The sequence below is a fragment of the Microtus pennsylvanicus genome, chromosome 1 (genome assembly GCF_037038515.1).
Source record: "Microtus pennsylvanicus isolate mMicPen1 chromosome 1, mMicPen1.hap1, whole genome shotgun sequence".
Taxonomy (NCBI): Eukaryota; Metazoa; Chordata; class Mammalia; order Rodentia; family Cricetidae; genus Microtus; species Microtus pennsylvanicus.
In genome coordinates this window covers 20,422,630-20,445,424 of record NC_134579.1, presented here as the reverse complement: position 1 = coordinate 20,445,424, position 22,795 = coordinate 20,422,630, and the positions used below count along the sequence as shown (strand labels likewise).

Below are 22,795 nucleotides of genomic sequence, written 5' to 3'. Positions count from 1 at the left end.
GAACAGTTATAATTATTTTTAACATGTGAACAATGGCAATGCTAGCTAATGTACCATCATGGATTCAAGAATTCTAACAGGCCTCCACTCCCTAGTGGATCTATAGGCAATTAACAACTGCTAAGAGAGGGAGAATTAGCTCTCCCCTCAAATGAGTCCCCTATTTGGTTATCGATTATGAGGCTGTCATTCCTGAAAATATATGTATATATCTGCAACACTCAACAGACTCAGCAGGTTCTTTTTGTATATTAATTTACAAATATTTATATAACATGTAACAGTAAGAGTAGTACATAATTAAAAAGAGCATGGATTTTGAGCAAGTGATAAGGGGTATGTAAAGAGTTGGAGGGAGGAGAAAGAAAGAAAAATGATGTAATTATATTTTAATCAAAACATGTTTTAAAAGAAATAATTATGTTTAAGGCCATTCAAGGAGAGAAGAATGCTCCCAATCACATCAGGTTGATTACACTGTCTTTTCCAACTTCAGAAAACATGTAACATCCTGTAAATGTCAAATCCTTAAATTAGGATACTTCACTAGGTCTAAGAGAAAATTTAAAAAGGAACTCTGTTTTAATTGACATGGTGAAGGTGATGTTTCAACCGAAAATAAAAAGATAGTCATAGACATATATCTTGGAGAGTAATTGACCATTATTCTATTTTCTGATTAGAAAAATGTCTCTTTCAAATTACCTTGTACTTATTTACTTTCTGTAATGGATTAGAAACCACTCAAACTCTAAATGAATAATTTTATAAATGAATGCTATTTTATGTATTTATGTTTATACAACTGCCCATAGTAAAATCAATTTCTGTGGAAATGGCATGTAAAACTCCAATGTGTAATATAAAACTTGTAGTTGTTGGTAGGCTATGAAAATTAAAAGCATCACTAGCATGAATATCCTAAAAGGGGCTGTTTTAAGAAGTCATAGATAACTATGAGTTTGAAAACGTTTAAAAGACTTTTTATTATTTGCAAATAATTTCAATTTTAATAATAAAAATTATAAATAAATAGACAATAATCAATAAAAATATACATTACTTTTAATTTTGAATTTTTCAACTCTCAGATTTTCATCTTTTTTTATTTACTGTAAATAGATGCCATACGTTGTCTTTTCTGCTATGACATGTTTCAAGAGACACAGAGTAGTAATTGAAAGCTTCCTTCCAGATTCTACTCTGTTTGCTCACTTCAGAGCACAACACAGGAATGTGGTAAGCACACTAAACACGGAATGTATGCACTTCTGTTTAATATCTTCACAGGGAACTCAGGGCTGACCCAAAAGTCACGAAACTCCTTGTTTCAAGCCCATACTGAAACATCCTTTGTATCTATCTTTATTTCCTGGTGTTTATTTACCAAACAGAAATCTATGTCATATCACACTATTATTATTCATTATTTAGTGGAAAGTCTTCTCACTCAGCAATTATTCCCTAAGAGCCTGAACAACTGCCAGTGTTTGCAATTTTGCCTTGAAACTCATCTACATCATTCAACTTGCTTCCAAACCCATTTTAGATTATGTCAGTGCCTTTATAGAAACACTTCAGTGGTGATTCCTTTAAAAAAAATCCCTAGGATCTTTATGGAAATGTCAAAAGGATACTGACTTTGATAGTCTTTCTTCTCCATGTTCCTTAAACATAGGGAACAATTCCTGGTCATTTGTGTAAGCATTCAGTTTGTAAGAATATGAAAGTTCTATATGTTTTTTACTTCCAATATCCAGGAGGATAACTATATGTTTTTTATTTTGGGTTCACCTTCTCATTTAGCTTCTCTGGGATCAAAAATTATAGGCTCAATGTCCTTTATTTATAGCTAGAAACCAATTATGAGTGAGTACATCCCATGTTCATCTCATCCTCCTGGATATTGGAAGTAGACAAGATTGCCGGGCAAAAACTGGGAACTTGGGGGTGGGGTGGGATGGGGGTAAGGGGAAATGGGGAGAGAAAAGTGAGAAGGCGAGGATGGGGCAGCTTGGGAGAATGGGATGGTTGGGATAAAGGAAGGGTAGATATGGGAGCAAGGAAGTATATATCCTAATTAAGGGAGCCATCTTAGAGTTGGAAAGAAACTTGACCCTAAAGAGGCTCCCAGGTGTCCAAGGAGATGTCCCCAGTTAGTTCCTTGGACAGCTGAGGAGAAGGAACCTGAAATGGCCCTATGCTATAGCCATACTGATGAATATTTTGCATATCACCATAGAACCTTCATCTGGCGATGGATGGAAATAGAGACAGAGACCCACATTGGAGCACTGGACTGAGCTCCCAAGGACCAAATGAGGAGCAGAAGGAGGGAAATCATGAGCAAGGAAGTCAAGACCACGAGGGGAACACCCACCCACTGAGACAGTGGGGCTGATCTATTGGGAGCTCACCAAGGCCAGCTGGACTGGGGCTGAAAAAGCATGGGATAAAACTGGACTCTGAACATGGCGGACAATGATGAGAAGCCAAAGACAATGGCACTGGGTTTTGATCCTACTGCATGTACTGGCTGTGGAGGAACCTAGCCTGCTTGGATGCTCACCTTCCTAGACCAGGATGGAGGGGGGAGGACCTTGGACTTCCCACAGGGCAGGGAACCCTGACTGCTCTTTGGACTGGAGAGGGAGGGGGAAAGGAGTGGGGGGAGGGGGAGGGAAATGGGAGGCGGGGAGGAGGCAGAATTTTTTTCAATTAAAAAAAAGGAATATGGCCGGGCGATGGTGGCGCACGCCTTTAATCCCAGCACTCAGGAGGCAGAGGCAGGCGGATCTCTGTGAGTTTGAGACCAGCCTGGTCTACAGAGCTACTTCCAGGACAGGCTCCAAAGCCACAGAGAAACCCTGTCTCGAAAAACCAAAAAAAAAAAAAAAAAAAAAAAAAAAAAGGAATATGAAAGTTTAAGTTAGACTGAACTAATTTTTAGGTTCCTGCTGGGTAGCAATCACCACACCTCTTCTATAAAATATCTAGTTTAGAGGGAAACTCCTTAAAACTTGGATGTTCTAAGAGGAGGTGAGACTTTCCATCTTATAGGCAAGTTCTCTAAGATTCAAAAAGTAAACAAGTCAAAAACATGAGGAAGTCCCTGGAACTGAGCATATTCACTCTCCTCTCCCACAGCCTACATAATCAATAAAAACTGCTGGAAGAGTCCTTCAGACTAGATAACTATATGGAAGAGGTACTGTCTACTTTGTTTGCTACTGAAATTTGTGCTGGAATGGACTTCTGATGAAGTATATATATTCGACTCATTTCTGCTTACTCACAGAAGTAACTTTTCACCTATACACAAGTAACCCGGATAAAACTCCTTGGTTCACACATTGATTTTGATGATATTCTTACTTTTGTCCTCAGTAGTTTTCTACATGCTTAGGTACTTACAACAGTTCCTGAGAATGTCATTGTGCTTTTTATTACCAGGCCTTGCATGTGAGGTTTTCTGCCATGAAAAGTCCTCACATGAGGAGACTAATACCTATGCTTGTGCAAAGTGACAGTTTTCTATTGACAGACATGTTTGAGACCCGCCTTATCATGAACTCTCTTGAGCATCCTGTCTTTTTAAAATGGGAACATTGAAACTTACCTTTCATAGATTTGGAGTACCTTGTGCTCAGTGACTATTTATTTACATATTCCTCTAGACTATCAATAGTTTAAAGACAATGAAAGTGTCTTCTAACAATGAATCAACATTCAATCTTTTATACTATCAGATAATTACATAAATTCGTATTGAATGAGATATTTTTCTATAATTCTGATACAAAAGAGCACTTTATTAAATGCTAGCTAAAATATTTACAGAGCTGATGAGACAGTTTTCAAATTAAGCCATGTTCAGTAGTGTCTGTGTATTCCTGGGTGAGTAATGATTAAAACTGAGGAAATGATACTTCTTAGGCGCTTCCTGCGTGACTGTGCTTTTTAACAGATGGCTCTCCTTTAGGGAAACAAGGGAAAAGCCTACTTAAATTACTCTCTTGTAGTGTCATGTTGAATACCCGACAGCTCGTGTCAGAAGCACATGAGATCAACTCTCTGAGGCCCTCAGTATCTGGCCTTGACTGCCAATGCAGTAACCAATAACACATTAGCAAAGAATGCTAGCAGATCATCGACTTAATTTAATATCTTTACACAGCTTTTCATTTATAAATCCAATTATGTTAGACTAGCTGTAAAATACAACACGTTAGATGCATTAGAAAAATATTCCTATAAATCTACCTAAATTGAAAAATTGTTTATTAAATGTTTAGAATCTGCCTTTAACCTTCCTGTTAGAAAAGTCTGAACAACACAATTATCATTAATTATTTTATTTTCATCGCATGTTGTAGACCTCAGGGATATGAAATTTGAAATCTGCTGATATCTTGTTTGTAAATATTTTTTTCTATGCATAAGCTAAATACATATAACTTTGGTAAGACTCATCCTAATTATTAAAAGCAGAATAAAATATAAAGCATGAATAAAAAAAATCATGACTGAGAACCACACATTTAGCAACATCATTCATTTACATAGCAAACATTTATGAATACCTGATAGGTTATTTACAAGTCACAGAAACTGCTTGAAATGGATGCATTGAATCCAGTGGAGATTCCAGATTTTCATATTCCATTGCAGGATGCTTGGAAGCCATTTCAGCTATGCTACTACAGGGTCAATTCCCATCCTCACTGCATTTCTTAAACTATCTTTGTTTTAAGGCTTTGTTCCAAGTCACATCTTAAAAGCATTAACCATTTTTAAATCTCCTTGTGATTAATGTTTATTATAACATGTATGTAAATACAAGCTCCAATGTTTGATAATCTATAAATGTCATTCAATCATTATATAAAAAAAAAACTTCTTTTCTTTCAGATTTAGGGGAACAATGCTGAAAACATTTTGTATAAATTACCCATACAATTTGTGTAAAGCTGGAAGGATTTTCACATAACAAAATAAAAATAAATTAAATGTTATGGTTTATTAAATTAAAATATAAAATCAGTTTATTATTAACTGACGATTACTGAATATGTAATGCATAAAAAAATCTTAAAATAAAATATCACCTATTAAACATAATTATGACACATTCTCTAGTCATACTTAAAAATAGATATTCTACTTTCTTTTATGCTGTGCAAATTTCGTCTCTTCAAAACACATAATAGAATCATCTAACATGAAAAATCCTTTAAGAGATTCAATTATTTGTACCTCTATGTAATGCAGGTGCAATGAAATACATAGCAAATTGAAAATGTCCCTATCACAATAGTAAAGTAGCATAATGTCAGCAAATTATGCTTTCAATTACAAATGTCATATTCTGGAATTTTACCTAAATCTGAATCAAAATCATGATGAAAATTTGAACAAATATTCTCTTCTGTCGATTATCCATACTTATCTTTCTATAATACTTAGAATATGTCACCTTTTTGAGAGAACATTCATAGAACACAGGTTTTTTTCATACTGATATTTTATCCTGCTTGTATATAGTGTTCTCATTGTGTTAGAATTATAACAAATCGATTCTGGGTGTTTTACTGTGCACTACTTTGTTTGTTTGTTTGTTTGTTTTATTTTTAACAGTGTAGTAGTACCTGGTAGAAATGGAAGTCAAGCACACATTTTTTTAAAAAAAATAATACTTATAGTAACTTTTTTGACGTTTAATAAATCACTTGATAATTCTGCTGCCAAATCTGTCATAGACTACATATAACTATTGAGCATAGCTATTTTCTGATTTTGTTTTTTGTTTGTTTGATTGATTGTTTTTGTAGTTGTTTGTTTTGTTTTGGTTTGTTTTGTTTTGTTTTTTTTTTTTTTGTTTTCCTTGCTTGCTTGCTTGCTTGCTTGTTGGGTTTCTGTTTTGTTTTATTTTGTGTTTTACCTGTACCCAGGTATTCCAGGTTGGTCTTATGAAGCTGGGATGATCTTCAACTCCTGACTCTTCTATATCTATTCAACAAGTGTTGGGATTACAAGCAGTCATCATCATGACTGGTCATATGTCTTTCCTTTGCTTTCTTATTAAAAGAAACAAGGAGCCAGGCAGTAGTGGCACATGCCTTTAATCCCAGCACTTGGGAGGCAGAGGTAGACAGAATGATTTGAGTTCGAGGCCAGCCTAGTCTACAAGAGTTAGTTCCAGGACAGACTCCAAAGCTACAGAGAAACCCTGTCTCAAAAAAAAGGGGGAGGGGTACAGTATTTGGCTCAAAGATGAGAATACAGTAAACCTTAAGCTAGGTCTTAAATCTCAGAATAATTGTTTGAAATTCAGAAAAAAAAAATTATACCATCCTTTTTGTTGTCTACTTAGTTGTTTGTCAAAATCAGATTCTTGCTATATGGCCCAGGTTGAACTTGGGATCAAATCTCCCCCATGTCAGCGTTTTAAGTGCCGAGAATACTGGCTCACAATATCACTTCTGACTCTCTGCTTCCTTTGCTACAATACAGAACATTCATATTTGAAAACCTTGAAGTGTTTTAAGAACATATAACTTAAGGAGTTACCAAAATACTAACTGTCGGGAATGGTGGTGACTTCCTCATTGTGATACAGCCAGCTGACAGCAGGAGCGGGTGAGCTGCTAACCCTGCAGACCACTTCGGCATCCTCCCCTTGCTTGAACTCTTGAGGGGATACCACTTCTCTGAAGGTGAGTTTCTCTGTATCAAGAAAATAAATCCACTTGTTAAATATGTATCATTTATTTAACATATTGTCATATATGATTATTAATTAATATAATAAGAATTTAGATATTTTAAAAAAAAATTATAAACAGTGATCTTGTGTCTGCCACACCTTGTCAGAACACAGCTTTGTTTTTTTCTCTTAAGCATTCTTGACTATGGAGTTTGTTGTTCTGAGAATTAACTGTCCACTTCAACTATTTGAATTCTCTACCTACCTCTAATTTCTCATCCAGAAAATTCCATTACAAGTGTATACGACATCATCTATATATTTATATTATTTATAGTTCAAGTCTTAGAAGAACACTGATTAGATTCAATAAGAAGAGTCTTGGCTTAATGAATGAGCACAGATAGTTATTTTCAACCAATATTTTTCCACAAAAAACATGAATTGTTGTGGCAGCAAATTTTTCATTTTTCATTTAATATTTAAATCATCAAGAATTTTGTACATCATTCAAAAATAATGAAAGATGTTTTTAAAATTATGCCTATACGTTACTGACTTATTTTTTTTGTATTTTAGAACCAGACAAAATAGAATAACATTTTAATATATTTTCCAGAAAATTTTAATGTGTCAGGGGTAGAAAATGCCAGAGATGAAGACATTCCATGAAAATCTCGTTTGTTTTAATATATTCTATTTTTATAATAGTTAAATCAAAATTATAAAAAACAAAACATTTTTATTTCTATTTAAAAATGTATGGACTTCAATCCCCCTGAATTTTATTATTTATTTCCAGTTTTTTTTAAGCATATCTTATTGTGTTTGAATCCTTTGTAATGAAACTACAACTCCAATGCACAACTTACGGTAAATTTCCAGAACTACTGTAGCTTCTTGTGTCTGGCCTTTGTCATCTGTCGCTTGGCAGCGATAAATCCCTGCATCTTCTATGTTTGCGTTATAAATGGTTAGTCGTGACCTGACACCTTCCTTCTGGACCATCACCCTCTGCGTGGAAATGATCTTCTCTCCTTGAGGATTATACCAATCTATACTCTCAGGCTCACCAATGGCTGCAAAGAGAAAAGCAAATGTTTGAAAATCGATTTGGAGTGTTTGTTTTCACAGTGACATTTACTATTATGTAACAATTTCAGCAATTTAGAAAAGAATGTCAATAGAAGGCTGGAAATCCAGAAATTGTACAAAACTGAAAGCAAACACAAATGTTAAGACAAATGTTCATCTTTGTTTAATCAACATTAAGGACTCCGTCTGTTACATGGAGGCAAGCTTCAAACATTTCATCTGAAATATATTACTAAAATTTAAGCTGTGAGAATTGAAGCCTCACAGTCATAATATATGGGATATTTTTGCACAAAATATTAAAACTGCTTTAGACAGATACAAGCCAAATTGAGACATATCTTTTAAAAGAAACAAATGCTAACATGATTTCATATGCTCAGTTCTCATTGCTAAAGTCAAGAGACAGCGTAAGCGTTGGCCCAAATAAAGAATTGCTTACAAATAATGTAATTATTTTGTAAAACAAAATTTGACATTTGTTATTACAAAATTTGATACAATGTAACACCATGTTCAACTGGTGTAAATAAGGCAAATTGCTATATAAAAAATAAATCCTAATGTCTCTTCCCAACTGAAATGTGTTATTATTTTATCTTCTTTTGAAAGTATTAACCATTTAATCATATTATAATTAGAATACATAGAAATAGCACTTGTTTAGAAAAATGGAATAGGTTTATGTAATATTCTTGCAGAAATGTTATGTAATACATTGATTGTCAGAAAATATTTCAAAAATCTTTCTTGACTAAATATTCTTAATTTGAATTTATGTTTCAAATATGTATATTATAAATATATATATATATATATATATATATATATATATTATTTTGTCATTTACCTTTTTCAGATGTTAGAATTATGTAGGGTTGTATCTAATTTATCCATTACTTACGTATAACATATTCAACTTTAGTCTTAAAATTAGTCCTAATATGGGTATTTAGAATGGAATAATATTTAAATACAAGAAGTTTCTTATGTACAGATTTTATTTTATAATGTAATTTTTATAAACAAATTAGCTACATTGATAATTAAATAAAAAATACATTTCATAATGTTATTATAGAATTGGTCACAGCGTTATCATATAATAAATGTTCAGGTACTATTTTTTAACATCAGTGTTAACTATTTAATTTGTCCAATGTACTCCATAAGAACTAAAAGCACAGGGTAAAATATCTGAATACATACCTGTACATGTGAAGAATTTAGATTCACCCACACTAAGCTCTACTTTGCTAAGTGAAATTGTCACTTGAAGAAGAGCTGAAAAAAATATTTGAGTGACAGTTAATTGGGGAATTGGGTACAAATTCTAATTACTGATGTATAAATCACAAATTGCACACATAAATCAATTTTCCATTTTTAATTATTCACTATGGAAAAGATGTAAGTTTTATACATATATTCTAGCAATCTTATATGTTACAACAACATACCTTTCCTATCAATCTAAAAGTAGTATATATATATATATATATATATATATATATATATATATATATATTCATTAACATTCTGTTAGGCATATAAATTCTGTTAGGCAAAAAATGATCAAATCCATCCTTTCCTTTTTCTTAACAATGGTAAGGGTCCTTATCTATTTAACCATACTTTATAACATGTAAAGAAAAGTTCCTTCCAACAGTCAGACTTTTGGTAAAATTATATGTTATATCATCATTATAAAAATGTGATGATATAATAATCTTTCCTTGACTAATAAAAATCTTTACTAAAGGATGCAAACGTAGATGATAGAACCTTTTCTAGGAAAGGTGAATGAACAGAAACATCGGCAAGTAAGTCTAGTGTAGAAACAGGGACTAATGTACAGACATTATTGAATTATCTTAAATACTTGTCAAGTTTGAAGTTAAAATAGCGGAAATTCTAAAATTTGAGAGGATAAACAACATGTTGATCCAATAGAACTTGACAGACATGTTTCTAATGATGGGAAAGGCTACAAAGTAAATCATTACTCAAATCTCCCCCAGTTAATCTCGCTTTCTCAGAAAGAGATAAGCAAGAATTCAACAATGTAACATGGGTACAAGGAGTAAATAAAGAAACTATTGAAATTCTTATATGAGCTGGGAATTAGTAGGCCACAGTAACCAAGAGCTCTCTTCTACTGAGTGCAGACTCCAGAAAATACTTGCCCATGTTAGTCTTGGGTATAATGATGCTACGGATACTGGAGTAAGATGAACTCCTGGTTCTGAATAAAATAGGAATAATCAATGCTCTAATTAATGGATGCATCAAGGAGACTTGCCTCCTTTGAGTACAGGACTTACTACATAACAATTCTGTCATGTTGAAATTCATGATTTTAATAATGAACATGCATTGTTAGGAAAAATCCAAAGAAGATGATTACAAAAACAGAACAGCATAAAGGACTAACAGTCAAGTGGTTGGCATAGATGCCCCTGGAAGACACACAGTACAGCCTAAGCCTCCTATATTATTATAGATGAGGTTCTATTCAGTATACAATCATGGACTGATCTTAAAAGAAAAAGGTATTGTAGGATACAATAAATAATAGCTGAAACAACAAAGAGGTGAAATGAAGATCTGATATTTCAAAAAATGCATATTTTAGACTGAGTTGCAAACATAACTGCTGTGAAATCTTCTAAAAAATTATTTATGTACACACAACATTTCAACAAGCTAGAACAGTGAACTTCATTTTTTTTCCATTCTAAATAAATGAGTGTTGTTAAGGAAGATATGTTTAATACAAAGTCAGTATTAAATATTTTGTGCATGTTTTTAAATATCACTTGGCATCCATAATATAATGTAACTTGTATGAGGAATAATCTACATAGGCTATGAGCTGAACACGCCTCTTGGGGCTGATGATTTGAAAGGTCATGCTTCCTTTTGAAACTTAGGGGTGCACCCACCCACTGAGACAGTGGAGCTGATCTACTGGGAGCTCACCAAGGCCAGCTGGACTGTTACCAAAAAAAGCATGGGATAAAACTGGACTCTCTGAACATGACGAACAATGAGGGCTGATGAGACGCCAAGGACAATGGCACGCGGTTTTGATCCAACGCAATGTGCTGGCTTGGTGGGAGCATAGCCAGTTTGGATGTTCACCTTCCTAGATATGGACGGACGGGGGAGGACCTAGGACTTACCACAGGGCAGGGAACCCTGACTGCTCTTTGGACTGGAGAGGGAGGGGGAGAAAAGTGGGGTGAAGGGGAGAGGGGTGGGAGGAGGGGGAGAAGAATGGGAGGAGGGGGAGGGAAATGGGAGGCTGGGAGGAGGTGGAAATTTGGTTTTTTTTCTTTCTTTTCTTTATTCTCCTTTTATCAATAAAAAAAATACATAAAAAAAATCTAGGTAACAAGTCGGTCTTCAGGTGGTGAGCTTGGATTTGTTTGGTTTATCCTGAAGAGGGACAGGACAAGAAGAGAGTCAAGACTAAGATGAAAAAGCCACAGGATTAAAAAACCTATCCTTAGCAAGGATGCCTGCAAATGTCAGAGCATACCTATATTGGGGTCCAGATGGTCTACAGATCTTTATTTAGGAGTTGTCACCCCTATCCCAGATGTGGCTTCTTGAATGTGGAAAACTGGAAGCAAGAGATCAAGCCTAGGGGGAATGTCTTCTGGGGCAACGCAAGTCCACAAGGATTGACAGAGTTTCAAAAGATGAACTCAGATAAGGGGCTCAAACACACTGTTTGATCAAGCTCTGGTGCAGTGCTATTTCTAGCAGCTAGATAAACAATGAATAGAAAGCACAGGCAAAAGTATAAATAATTTATTCCTGAAGCGAACCCAGAGTGCTGTATTTTTGCTTATATTCCCCCCTGTTCCAAGTCACTCTGACACCCACAGCTGCTCAGGCTGAGGCATGTACCTAAGGAAAAAAATGTATGAGATGCAAATGTGAGAGAAAGTGGTGTCATGCAAATTACTTCAGAAGGGCCAACCCCCACCGGGCGCAGACTTTCTAAGTTCAGACCTTTTCCAGCTGTCTAGCCTACTTTTCTTCCTGGAGTGATTTTCTTTCTCTTAATAAACTGTCTCCATTTCTATCACTTTATGCTACTGCCCCAATTCTTTGTTCCAGGAAACAAGAACCTAGATAAATCAGCAGGGGCTCTCTGATTCATGCAGGTAACAACTGGTGATCTGCCAGTCAGGAAGTACAATGGTTTATGACTATAATCTCTGAACTTTAACACAATGGAAGATTAAATGATTTCAGACTTCTCTTTCTCTCCCACAAAAGACCTACCCTGAAAGCAGAACGCTCTTTCTTGTTTCCTTCGCCTCTCCCTTTCATAGTCCACAGCCCACTTTGAAATGGTGGGCAAGCTATTGTGGATGCCTAAGGATTACATGATGGTAACACTTACAAAAGTCCTCAAAGAAAATAACACAAGGGACTGACTCAAACTCTGGTCAGAGAAAGAAAACACTGAAGAGTTTACTTTTCAAACCAGTGCTTCTGACTCTCCTGAAGCTACTCTTAGTCTAAGATTCCTGGGTAACAATGACAGCAAAGAGATCTGTAAATGATCGGATCTCATTGTGGACATAGATTGGATGAGAAGTCCAGTAATGTAGAACTTGTACTCCTCTGACCCCATACAATTATCAGAAGGACACACCAGTTGTTTATATTTCCAGAAACATTGCATGTTCAAATACTGGAATTAGCTTTATCCTCAGGCTGTAAAGGAAAAGCCGTCTCTAGACAAGCTCTGTGGGATGTGATACTACATCAAGACTTTTCATGTAACTATTTAGAGAAGTAATTTGAAAAGCCTTTTATATCAGGTCTTCATGAAGACCTGATATAGATATAAATAAACAGCTACCATAAACAGCTACCGCAGAAGAAAGCACAAAATTCTGGGATACCTTGGATAATGATTGTGTCAACACTCCAACTAGCAGAGAACAATAGAAAATGGAACTTAGCTAAAATATGTTGTCTTTCTCAACAAAGCCCTGCCACATATCCATGTTCTCATATCTACCCAGGTTTTCGATAGGGAAACACAGCATTAATGACCATATAAATAGTAGAATGCCCTATCACCTTTCCACTTCTGTTCTGACAGCATTATCTCTGGCATGTGCCAAGACCCTAGAGATTGAGTTCACATGTCTATCTGAATCACAGCAATGTGCGGAGAACCAAGAAAGCTTCTTTAATGAACCGGCCTGACTTCCCAGTAACTTTTAGACCTGAACTTTAGCATATGGTATTAGAATGAAGACCCATACTTAGTCCTGAGTATGTGCTATGCCGTGCTGTTAAAAACAAAGCATGTGGTCAAATTCAAAAACATGCTGACAAGCTGTTGGTTTGAAGCCCTAATGGCCATCTGCCCAATGCACAGGTCCTCCCATATTAACAACCCACTGTTTGATATTGTAATAATCTAAAAGGGGCTAGAGGGTGTGGGAATGAGAATAATAAGCACCATTACAATGAATCAAATTTAAATAAAGGTACCTATTTATTCCTTATGACAAGGTTAATGTGGTTACTCAAGGAAAAGAGATGTGTCCTCTCTTTATTTGCAGCAGGCTAACCAGGGCTTTAAAGAAATTCAGCAACTTGGATCTCTCACCCCCCCAAATAAAGGATTTATGAGACAAAGTTTCACTGTGTTGAAAGTGTAAAAGTGACACATGAGACCTGAGAACTCAGTGATTCAGCTGTGCACATTTTTATCTTAGTGCTCGAAAATCAAGATCTGAAGTAAGACAGCAACAAATAGAAAAACCGGGAGACTGGGAACCAGAAGATTGTGATTCTACTTGTAGACTCTACTGGAACGACCTTCCCAACAAGCCAAACCTCCTATTAGTCTCAGAGAGCAAAGAGAAAATATCAGATCGCTGCAGTTGTGAAGTTCCTAGATCTTACATATATGAATGTGCCAAATGCCCTCCAGGGTCATCTGTGATGTGTCAGGACCTAGGAAACTGTCATTAGAAGACAGTGTTTCCATGCCCAGAATAGGAAATGACAACTCTTCTTATGACCATATAACAAATCTAGAGGTTCCTAGAGAGTGGAAGACAGAAAAGCAAGCCAACTTCACAGATCCTTCAAGAGTTACCCATGTGTCCTTGAAAGATAAAGACAAATTGAAATTGTTCTTAGTTAAAATAAGTGTGTCATATGATCTCATAATTGTGTTCATGTGTGACATTCTATGTCTAAGTGAACACAGGACAAAACTCAGTCTCTTAGAAATCCTCTTGCTACTTCATTAATTTCACTTATATAGTTTTGTGCACAGCAACACATTTGCCGTTTGTAGTGTGATATTTAAACTGTAAGTATACTTGTGCTTCTTGGTGCTCACTGTATGAGTGTGTGTGTGAGAATAATAAAAGTACTCATAAATGCATAATTTTATAAACTTAAGTTTTCTTAACTACTTAAAATTTATTAAAATGGCATTTTGGGATAAATAAATATTTCAAGAAATCTTAAAAATGACATTTATATAAAATTGTATTTGTTCCATCATAAAATATTTCATTTAGCTATGAAATTTAAAGTTGCACACATTGATAAGTATTTCCTTTCCAAATGTGACTTAATAGTCAAATGCAACAGAAAAATATTAAGCAATAAAATGATTTATTAGAATGACAACCTCTAAAAAATATACAGCAAATTACTTTATTTTTGGAATTACTATAGACCTATTTAAAGCCAGAAATAATGTTAAAATGCAAATGATAAATTTAAGATTTTGCTTGGACTAATATATTTAAGATGATAGGTGTGTTTATCAAGGTCATTAGGTTAAACTTCCCTTTTACAAAATATGTAAATTTATATAAAATACAATTTTATATAAATGTCATTTTTAAGATTTCTTGAAATATTTATTTATCCCAAAATGCCATTTTAATAAATTTTAAGAAGTTAAGAAAACTTAAGTTTATAAAATTATGCAAATTCAATAAGCAGCAGAATTCAGAATGTAGGTGAGTCTAAGTTGTATGTAATTAAATGCCCATAAATTTCTTACGAATACCTATAATTAATAAAAATAAATATAAGATAATTTGTAACTCATAATCATATTAAAATTAAAAATATAACTACCTGTATTCTTTTAAAAATAAGATTTTCAAGTTTTTTTTTCTTTTTTAGTGATTTTATTGGGTTATACATTTTTCTCTGCTCTCCTTCCTTCCTCTTCCCTCCCCTTCATCTCTCTCCCATGGTCCCCATGCTCCCAATTTACTCAGGAGATTTTGTCTTTTTCTACTTCCCATGTAGATTAGATCCATGTATGTATCCCTCAGGGATTTTCAATATTTTTATCCTATCCAAATTAAAATTAAGCAAAAATCATTATAATTTTATTTTTTTAAAATTCATATAATATGTTTTAATCCCCTCCTCTAACTCCTTCTTGAAGCCTCCAAACTCCCCATCCATTAAATGTCTCCTTTCTCTCTTAGAAAACAAGCAAGAAAAAAATAAAAGCAGTACAAGAAACCCACATGTACATACCTTGTAAAAACATAAAATCAGAAACCATAATAAAGATAAAAAGGACTTCAAATAAAATATGCCCAAACATAGCAATATGAGAAAGAAAATCTAAAAACAACCATTGAATTCATTTTGCAATGTCCATTTATTGCTGATTCAGGACATACTCTCAAGTCTATTTTTTTTTATACTGAGAAAGACTCCATTAGAGAAAATTTTTCTTTACAAGCAATTTTCAATTGGAGATAGGTTTTTTTTTTTTTTTTTTTGCTTAGAATGGGTAATCTTGTCCACTTTCTTCTCTCAGCATTGGGACTTCCCATTTCTGCTTGACTGCATTCTATCTTAGTTTCTGTGAGTTCATATGTACATCAGTCCTATTGTGTTTGAAAGACAAATTCCTTAGTCTCATTCAATATCTGAATTATAAAATATTTCCCCCTCCTTGCATTCTGATATAACCATAGATCAATATATGACTCAGCTGAAATCTGAGAAGTTTCCTCTTGAAATAGATGGGAACTTAATCCAGAAATCCACAACTATACAACATAAAAGACTTTGGAACACTCAATCCTAAATATATTCTTCACAGCCTTGAGGTTCAGGAAACCCTGCCCAAGAGAGTATGGTATATCACCTGATAAACCTAGGCTACCCTGTAATCAATGGCAAGAAAATTTAGCCATTCTTTCTCAAAAAGTGATTCCAGACTAAACCCATTGACATCAACCAGAAGCATCTCTGTTTTGCAGAGTCTTAGATTCCATTTTAAATTAACTTAATCTTAACACGAATCTCCATTCATCCATGTGTACACTGACATGTAATAGAGGTGTGTTGGACTGTGACAAGCCAAGATGTTCAATAGTCTCCATCGAAAGTTATATTACTCAATGTGTATTGATAAGTCACAAATCACCTTATATAAAACATACTTAAAAATCTTGCCATAATCTACCTTATAGGACCCTATTTCCAAGTAAATCATTTTAAATTAAAGTAAAAAGAACCTATGGCTTAAAATCAATTATTTTGTTGAATGTGTTACAAATAATCTCTGCTTCTATAGTTTATGTCTTAAGTCCTTTAGGAGACAAGAAGCAGGTCACTCATCACTTAATTTAAGTGTGACATTTAATTAAAACTAAAATATCTTGAGGAGGCCGCTAGCCCAAGTTCCACACTCAATCCAAATTTATTTCAACTAGCACCACTTAGCCATGTAAGTTATTAACTGTCTTGATGAAGCCATCACACGACATCTTGTAAAACTTTTATCAGTGCACTTAGTATGCGGTGATAAATTAAATTATAAGAGAGTGCTTGAACTATCCAACTTGGTACTTCTCTTGATGAATATGAAGTTCTCTGCCTCAAACACATATAGGAGACTTCTCATCAAAACAAGGGCAGCATAAGCCTTATTGATGAATGTGAAAAATCTAAAATCACACATGTAACACTCCAGTTCTTACTTTGTTTCCTTTCCTGGTGATATTCTGAAATTGTATTCCACACTTAGTTTACTATCAGTCTTTTTGATATGTTGTCATAAAATATGACACCTGCCACAGTAGATTAAATATAACCACAACAAAGGACAGAAGAAAGAGCGGCTCACTCTCCCTTGCTTCACAAACAAAACATACTATGAATAGCAAACGTTAAAGAGCAACAAATGAGAAATGTCATCCTCATGTGAAATTATTATAAAATCTTCTTACCCACTCTAAATCATAAAATCTTTGTAGTGCCACTGTGTCTAGAGTCCAAATACCTTTTAGAGAAATGTGATACTTGAGAACAAACAAGTGAGAAAAGATATTACAACCTGTGTGTCACAATGTTATTACTTTTCTACTAGTACATGATGGCAGTACATACAAGAGTAAAGCTGATCCTTCAAATGAAAGCTATATAACCATTTACTCATGACTTAATTAGCTCTTATAATAATGGCATGTGAGTTCCCTAAGGATATAACATTTCAGGTCTATTAAATTCTGATATTATGTTCTTACCAGAAAACAATATTCCACCAGGCTGAACATTTTACAATTTTCATTAATTTGAACAACTATTCTGTTTTATGAAGAAAACAGCAGTCCTGTTGTCTAGTACTCAAATTCATTGTCTGGGAAACTTTATACCACAGTCAGAGACATTTATGTTTAATCCCAAGATTAAGTGTTAGCAAAAGAAAATAACTTATAAAAGATTGACCAAATACTATAGGAGAAAAATTGTTAATATGGCCAAGAAATTTAAAACTGACAAACTGGATGCTAAATCACATAACTTTGTTGGACTCATTGTGTTCCTGTGTGAACCCTGTACCTGTCAGAAAGTCTTCGCTGGATCTGCATTCAAAGTGACCACACAATCTACAGATTTCTAATCTCAGATTACAAGTAGGGATTTGGTCCAAAATGTTTTTATGTCTGTTCATAGAAGAGGGCAATGTTTAATGTTCTCTTGATTAGCATGATATCCCAAGTTGATTGAAGTTGAAGGTGCAAATGGGAACAGACTTTTTCTTTTAGCCACTAACTAGCTCCCATATCATGAAATGAAGACTTATTATTAGTTATGAATGCTCACTATAGCTTAGGTTCATTTGTGGATAGCTCTTTTTTAACTTAAATTAACCTGTTTCTCTTCATTTACTTTTGCCTCAGTACTTTTTCCCTTTCTCTCTGTATGTCCTACTCCGTGTCTGCTAGATAGCTATTACCTGACTGCACTGGACGTCTGCCTCTCTTTCTTCTCAATTCTCTCCCCTCTTCTTCCTTGAACTTATTTTCTCTCCCTTCCAGCTCCACTTATTTTCTCTCTACCTAGCTATTGGTCACACAGATCTTTTTTAGAGCAATCAGGTGCTTTAGGCATGGAAGGTGAAATAAATATAACATAGCTTTAAATAATCAAACAAATGCAGCACAAACATGTAACCCAACTTTGCATAGTTAAAGTAATATTCCACAGCACAAAATCCAAGGCATTATCCTGTTGATACTACTTAGGAATTTATAGAAAAGAGAGGGTAAGCAATCAATGAAAGAAACATGGTATATTTACACAATTGAGTATTACTCAACTCTTAAAAAATGACATCATGAATTTTTTTCAGGTAAATAGGTGGAACTAGTAAAAATCAAGGTGAATGGGGTAACCCAAACTCAGAAAGATAAATGCCATATATTTAGGTACTACAATCAAATAAAAGATGGCCAAAATATAATTCATAGACCCAGAAAAGTTAGGCACAAGGAATGGACTAAGGGTACATATGGATCTCTCTGGAATGAGGAAATAGTATAGACTTTATAGGAAGACTGGGAGGGATTGGTGAGAACAGAAAGCTCAGGTGGGAAGGGATGATGTCATTGAGGGAGGAAGTGAGGGTAGAGACAGCTAGAATTTAAGCGCATTTGAGTGGAAGTATGGGAACATAGCGCAGTGGAAACTACAATATATTAAGGCAATCATAATGGGCTCTCCAAAAGAGAGACAAAAACCCCCTTGTCACCAAACAAAGCTTCCAGTGTGGGGACTGTGTTTCATACAAATTAGTTATTGGCCAAAAGGGTAACATGGAAATCCCCAACAACCAAGAGTGTTGCCAAGAATAGAAGTTGTTCTCCTCAAACTGACAGAGTGACCCAATTGCTCAACACGACACCTATACAACTCATTGAGACAGGAGAAGTATACACACATTATTTACATGCCCTCGTGTCTATGACATGGAAAGTTTCTCTTCAGGCTACTAAAAAAAATAAATATAAAGACCAAACCAACAACAAAACCTTTGATGTATAATCTGTCCTGCCTTCAAAATATCTTAGGGCAGTGGTGTTATGAACCTTGTTGGAATAACCAAAAATTTCTGATTTGATTTAATTCCTACTACATGAAATAAGACCTATTTATGACACTGGTTTGGTGACCAATAACCAAAGACTAGATATCCCTGAGAACTGGGTAATCTGAAATACTACTGGTCTTTAAGAAGACTACTAATATTCGGCTATACTCATAGATATGAATTTTATTCACATATCATCAAAGATGATGATAAAACAGATGCAGCATATGGAAAAAATAGATCCACAGATAGACATTATGAAGAGAGAGAAACACTAGAACATACAGCTCTATATTGAATATTTTAATCAAATCCCTCCCTTCAGAGCTCAGGAAATTCCATGGAAGGCACTGGGGAGACAGTGAGTATGAAGGACCCCAGAAAAAGAAAGCACTCAGAAACAACTGAGAAAAGCTCACATGAACGCACAAAGATGGAAGCAGCAACCACAGGGTCTACCATGGTGTGCACCCAGGTCTTTGCACATATGCTCTAAGTTTCTGTTTAGTACCTGAGTGTATAAATGAGTGGCTCTCTGATTCTTGTGTCTTCGCTTGGTGGTCTTTTATTTTTCTGTTGACTTTTATTGTCAAAATTTGCTATATATATATATATATATATATATATATATATATATATATTAGTTTTATGATACTGTATTTTATTTTGTGTTTTGCTATGATCACTTAGAAGCCTGTTGTTTTCTAATGAGATAGAAATGGGGAGCGGTTCCACATGAGAGAGGAAGTGTGAAGGAACTGGGGGGAAGAGAGGGAGAAGAAACTTTGTTCAGATTATATTGTTTGAGAAAAGAATCTATGTTAAATAAAATGAAAAAGTAATTAAAAAACAAAGGATAGTTCATTGGGAATTTATTCCAACCATGAAGACCACAGATACCCTTTCTTTTTGCTTTGAAGAATACTGACAATTATGAAGCCTTATTGGTTTTGGATTCCTAGTTTGGAATATAAAAAATTAGTATGAAGTTTTTATAGGTAGAGAGGAACACTGAAAAGAGAAATAGAACATCCTATTTTATCTGCGTGTACTAGGATATTTTGTGTATGTGTTTGTGCATTTGTGTGTGTGTGTGTGTGTGTGCGCGCGCGCGTGTGAGAGTGTGTGTGTGTATGTTTATGTTTGCGCAGTGGAAGAGAAACACGATGTAAGGACTCCAGAGGTCATAGTCCTACATAAGTCTCTACCATCAAAGAAAATTCTCATAGTGACACAATATGTTCCAAAGAAATCAAAAGTGTGTCACTGAGCTGTCCTTGACCCCTGTGTAATGTAGAAAATGGCCATGTTCTCACATCTAAATGTGCTCCACGGAGCACAAAATGCTTCAGCTGTTATGCTAGCCGTGGGGGTTTCCTGGCTGAGTGATAAGTAACTGGCCTTGAGTTATGCGCCTGCTTTGTACAGTTCTCAAAAAAGCGTTGGTTCAAGCATATCTGAAGCCTAGTAAAGATAAATGGACAAACAGCCCTTGTGCTGAACCAAGGATAAGATGATGTCAGTTTCTTTAAAAGTTTATCCTTAGCTGTGGCTTACAGGACTGATATTCCCTCCCTGTGACACATACATGGTATTTGGCGAAAAGTCAGTCAGAAAGATATAAATATAACTACTATACTTATAACCTGAAAGTAAAACACAAGGAATTGTCTACAGTGTTTTCTCCAATATAATGTTAATAAAATAATAATATCAGAGCTGGAGAGATGACTTATAAGAGTTCATTTCACAGCAACCATACTGGTTATAACTGCTTATAACTCTAGACCCAACACCCTCGTCTGGACACAATAGGCACCTTGATTCAGGGGACCCAGCACCACCCTCTTCTGGACAAAGTAGGCGCCTTGATACACATGGCATACATGTGCAAACACATACACAAACTTGACTAAGTCTTTAAAAAAGATAGATTCGTTACATATGCTAAGTGTATACATCACAATATAAACATCTGATTCTGTGTCCAATTTACATTAAAATCCCCACAGACATATGATACAATAGTACATTTTATCAAGAAACTGGAATGGTTGTGCTCAGAGGCAAATTGAAAACTTTCTTTTATGTGTTTAATATAAAAGAGCTTCATATTTGCAGAGTACTGAGATGGAGTTGACAAATATATAATTATTTTAAAATAAAACTGCCCCTCAATCTCCATAGGAGATATGAAGACAGTTTGGGGTACGAAATGAGTTGGATAAAAGCAAAAACAATTCAGTAAATAAATATTTAAATGTTCCTTTTTAGACAAATCTTTACCAAAGCAAATCGTAAAACTCTTTATTTAATCCACATTTAAATTAAATTAATCTAAATGAAATAACACAAGTGCAAACAAAATATGGACTGAGTTATATAGAGCACAAAAGGTTAAACTGCATCAATACTGTAAATCTTTGAGTTCAGTTCTATGTTACTCTGTTGCTTACCTACAGAGGAGGAAATTAAATGTATAATCAGAAATGTTTTTTTCATTTTTAACAGCAATAATGATTATTTTCTTGTACTCATTTGAAAAAAGTTTTGAATTAAGCACACTAACCTTGTGTGTTAGTGTGCTTAATAAGTACAATCATAGTTTTCAAGTACTGAGAAAAAACCCACAACAAAGTGATAACACTGATACCAATAATATTAAATATTAAAGTTTTGTGTACTGTTAATTCTGCCTCATAATCCCTCCTACAACTTGTCTTCTACAGGGTTACTATTAATGTTATAGGAAACCCAGAGGCCATGACAACATTCTCCTCTATAGCTCTATTTTTTTGTTTTATCATCAAGTTTCTTTATGTTTCTTTCAATGCCTGGAAATATCTCCTCAATGTATGTATGTTTGTGTTTTTCTATAGTTTCTAGACATAAAATATCTAAAGTTCTTACATTTGGAGAATGTTTCATTTATTTTTTGATCATATAATCATATATATGATAAAAATCAGTTTGTCCTAATAAAATACATTACAGATATACACAACCTTGTGTTATCTCTCAGAACCTGGCACACTTTAGCTATGTATTATATTTCTTATTATATTGATACTTTTGTTTAATTAATTGAATTATACTTACCAAAGAATAAATGTGTATCACCATTTCTCACTTTCCTCCACAGAGAGGAGAGGGTAATTATTTTATCTTTATGTTTTAGGGATTTTCTAGAACCAGATAAATTTATCTCAATGTCAGGAAAAAATTAATGAATATATATATATATATATATATATATATATATATATATATACACACACACATTTATATCTGCATGTAAATGACTGGAGTGATTTCAAGGCAAAGTAATGAATATAGGGTTGTGTGATGTGCTTCAGAAAAATTAACTCACCGACTTATTCACTGAACTTTTCCATCTACCATAATGTTTGCAAGGATGATAAACAATCTATTTAATACATATTGCTTACCTTGTGACTTAATAGAATCAACAGAATACTAATACATGACAAGGAAATAATTTATAATGGAATGTACAGTTGACCTAGTTAGGTTTACTATCGCTGTGATGAAACACGGCCGTGGTTTGACTGAGAGGAACC

The 22,795-nt window shown here is 34.4% G+C and overlaps 1 protein-coding gene across 2 annotated transcripts in view; it reads right to left on the bottom strand.

The window, feature by feature from the left end:
• The window catches only part of Ncam2 (neural cell adhesion molecule 2), a 395,876-nt gene that overhangs the window by 166,093 nt on the left and 206,988 nt on the right, over positions 1-22,795 (bottom strand). For both annotated transcript variants that reach the window (XM_075958727.1, XM_075958642.1), the window contains exons 2-4: positions 9,011-9,085; positions 7,579-7,785; positions 6,583-6,726 (exon numbers count right to left, since the gene is read on the bottom strand). In XM_075958727.1, the coding sequence (XP_075814842.1) occupies positions 6,583-6,726; positions 7,579-7,785; positions 9,011-9,085 (426 nt within the window). The remainder of the gene's footprint in view (positions 1-6,582; positions 6,727-7,578; positions 7,786-9,010; positions 9,086-22,795) is intronic.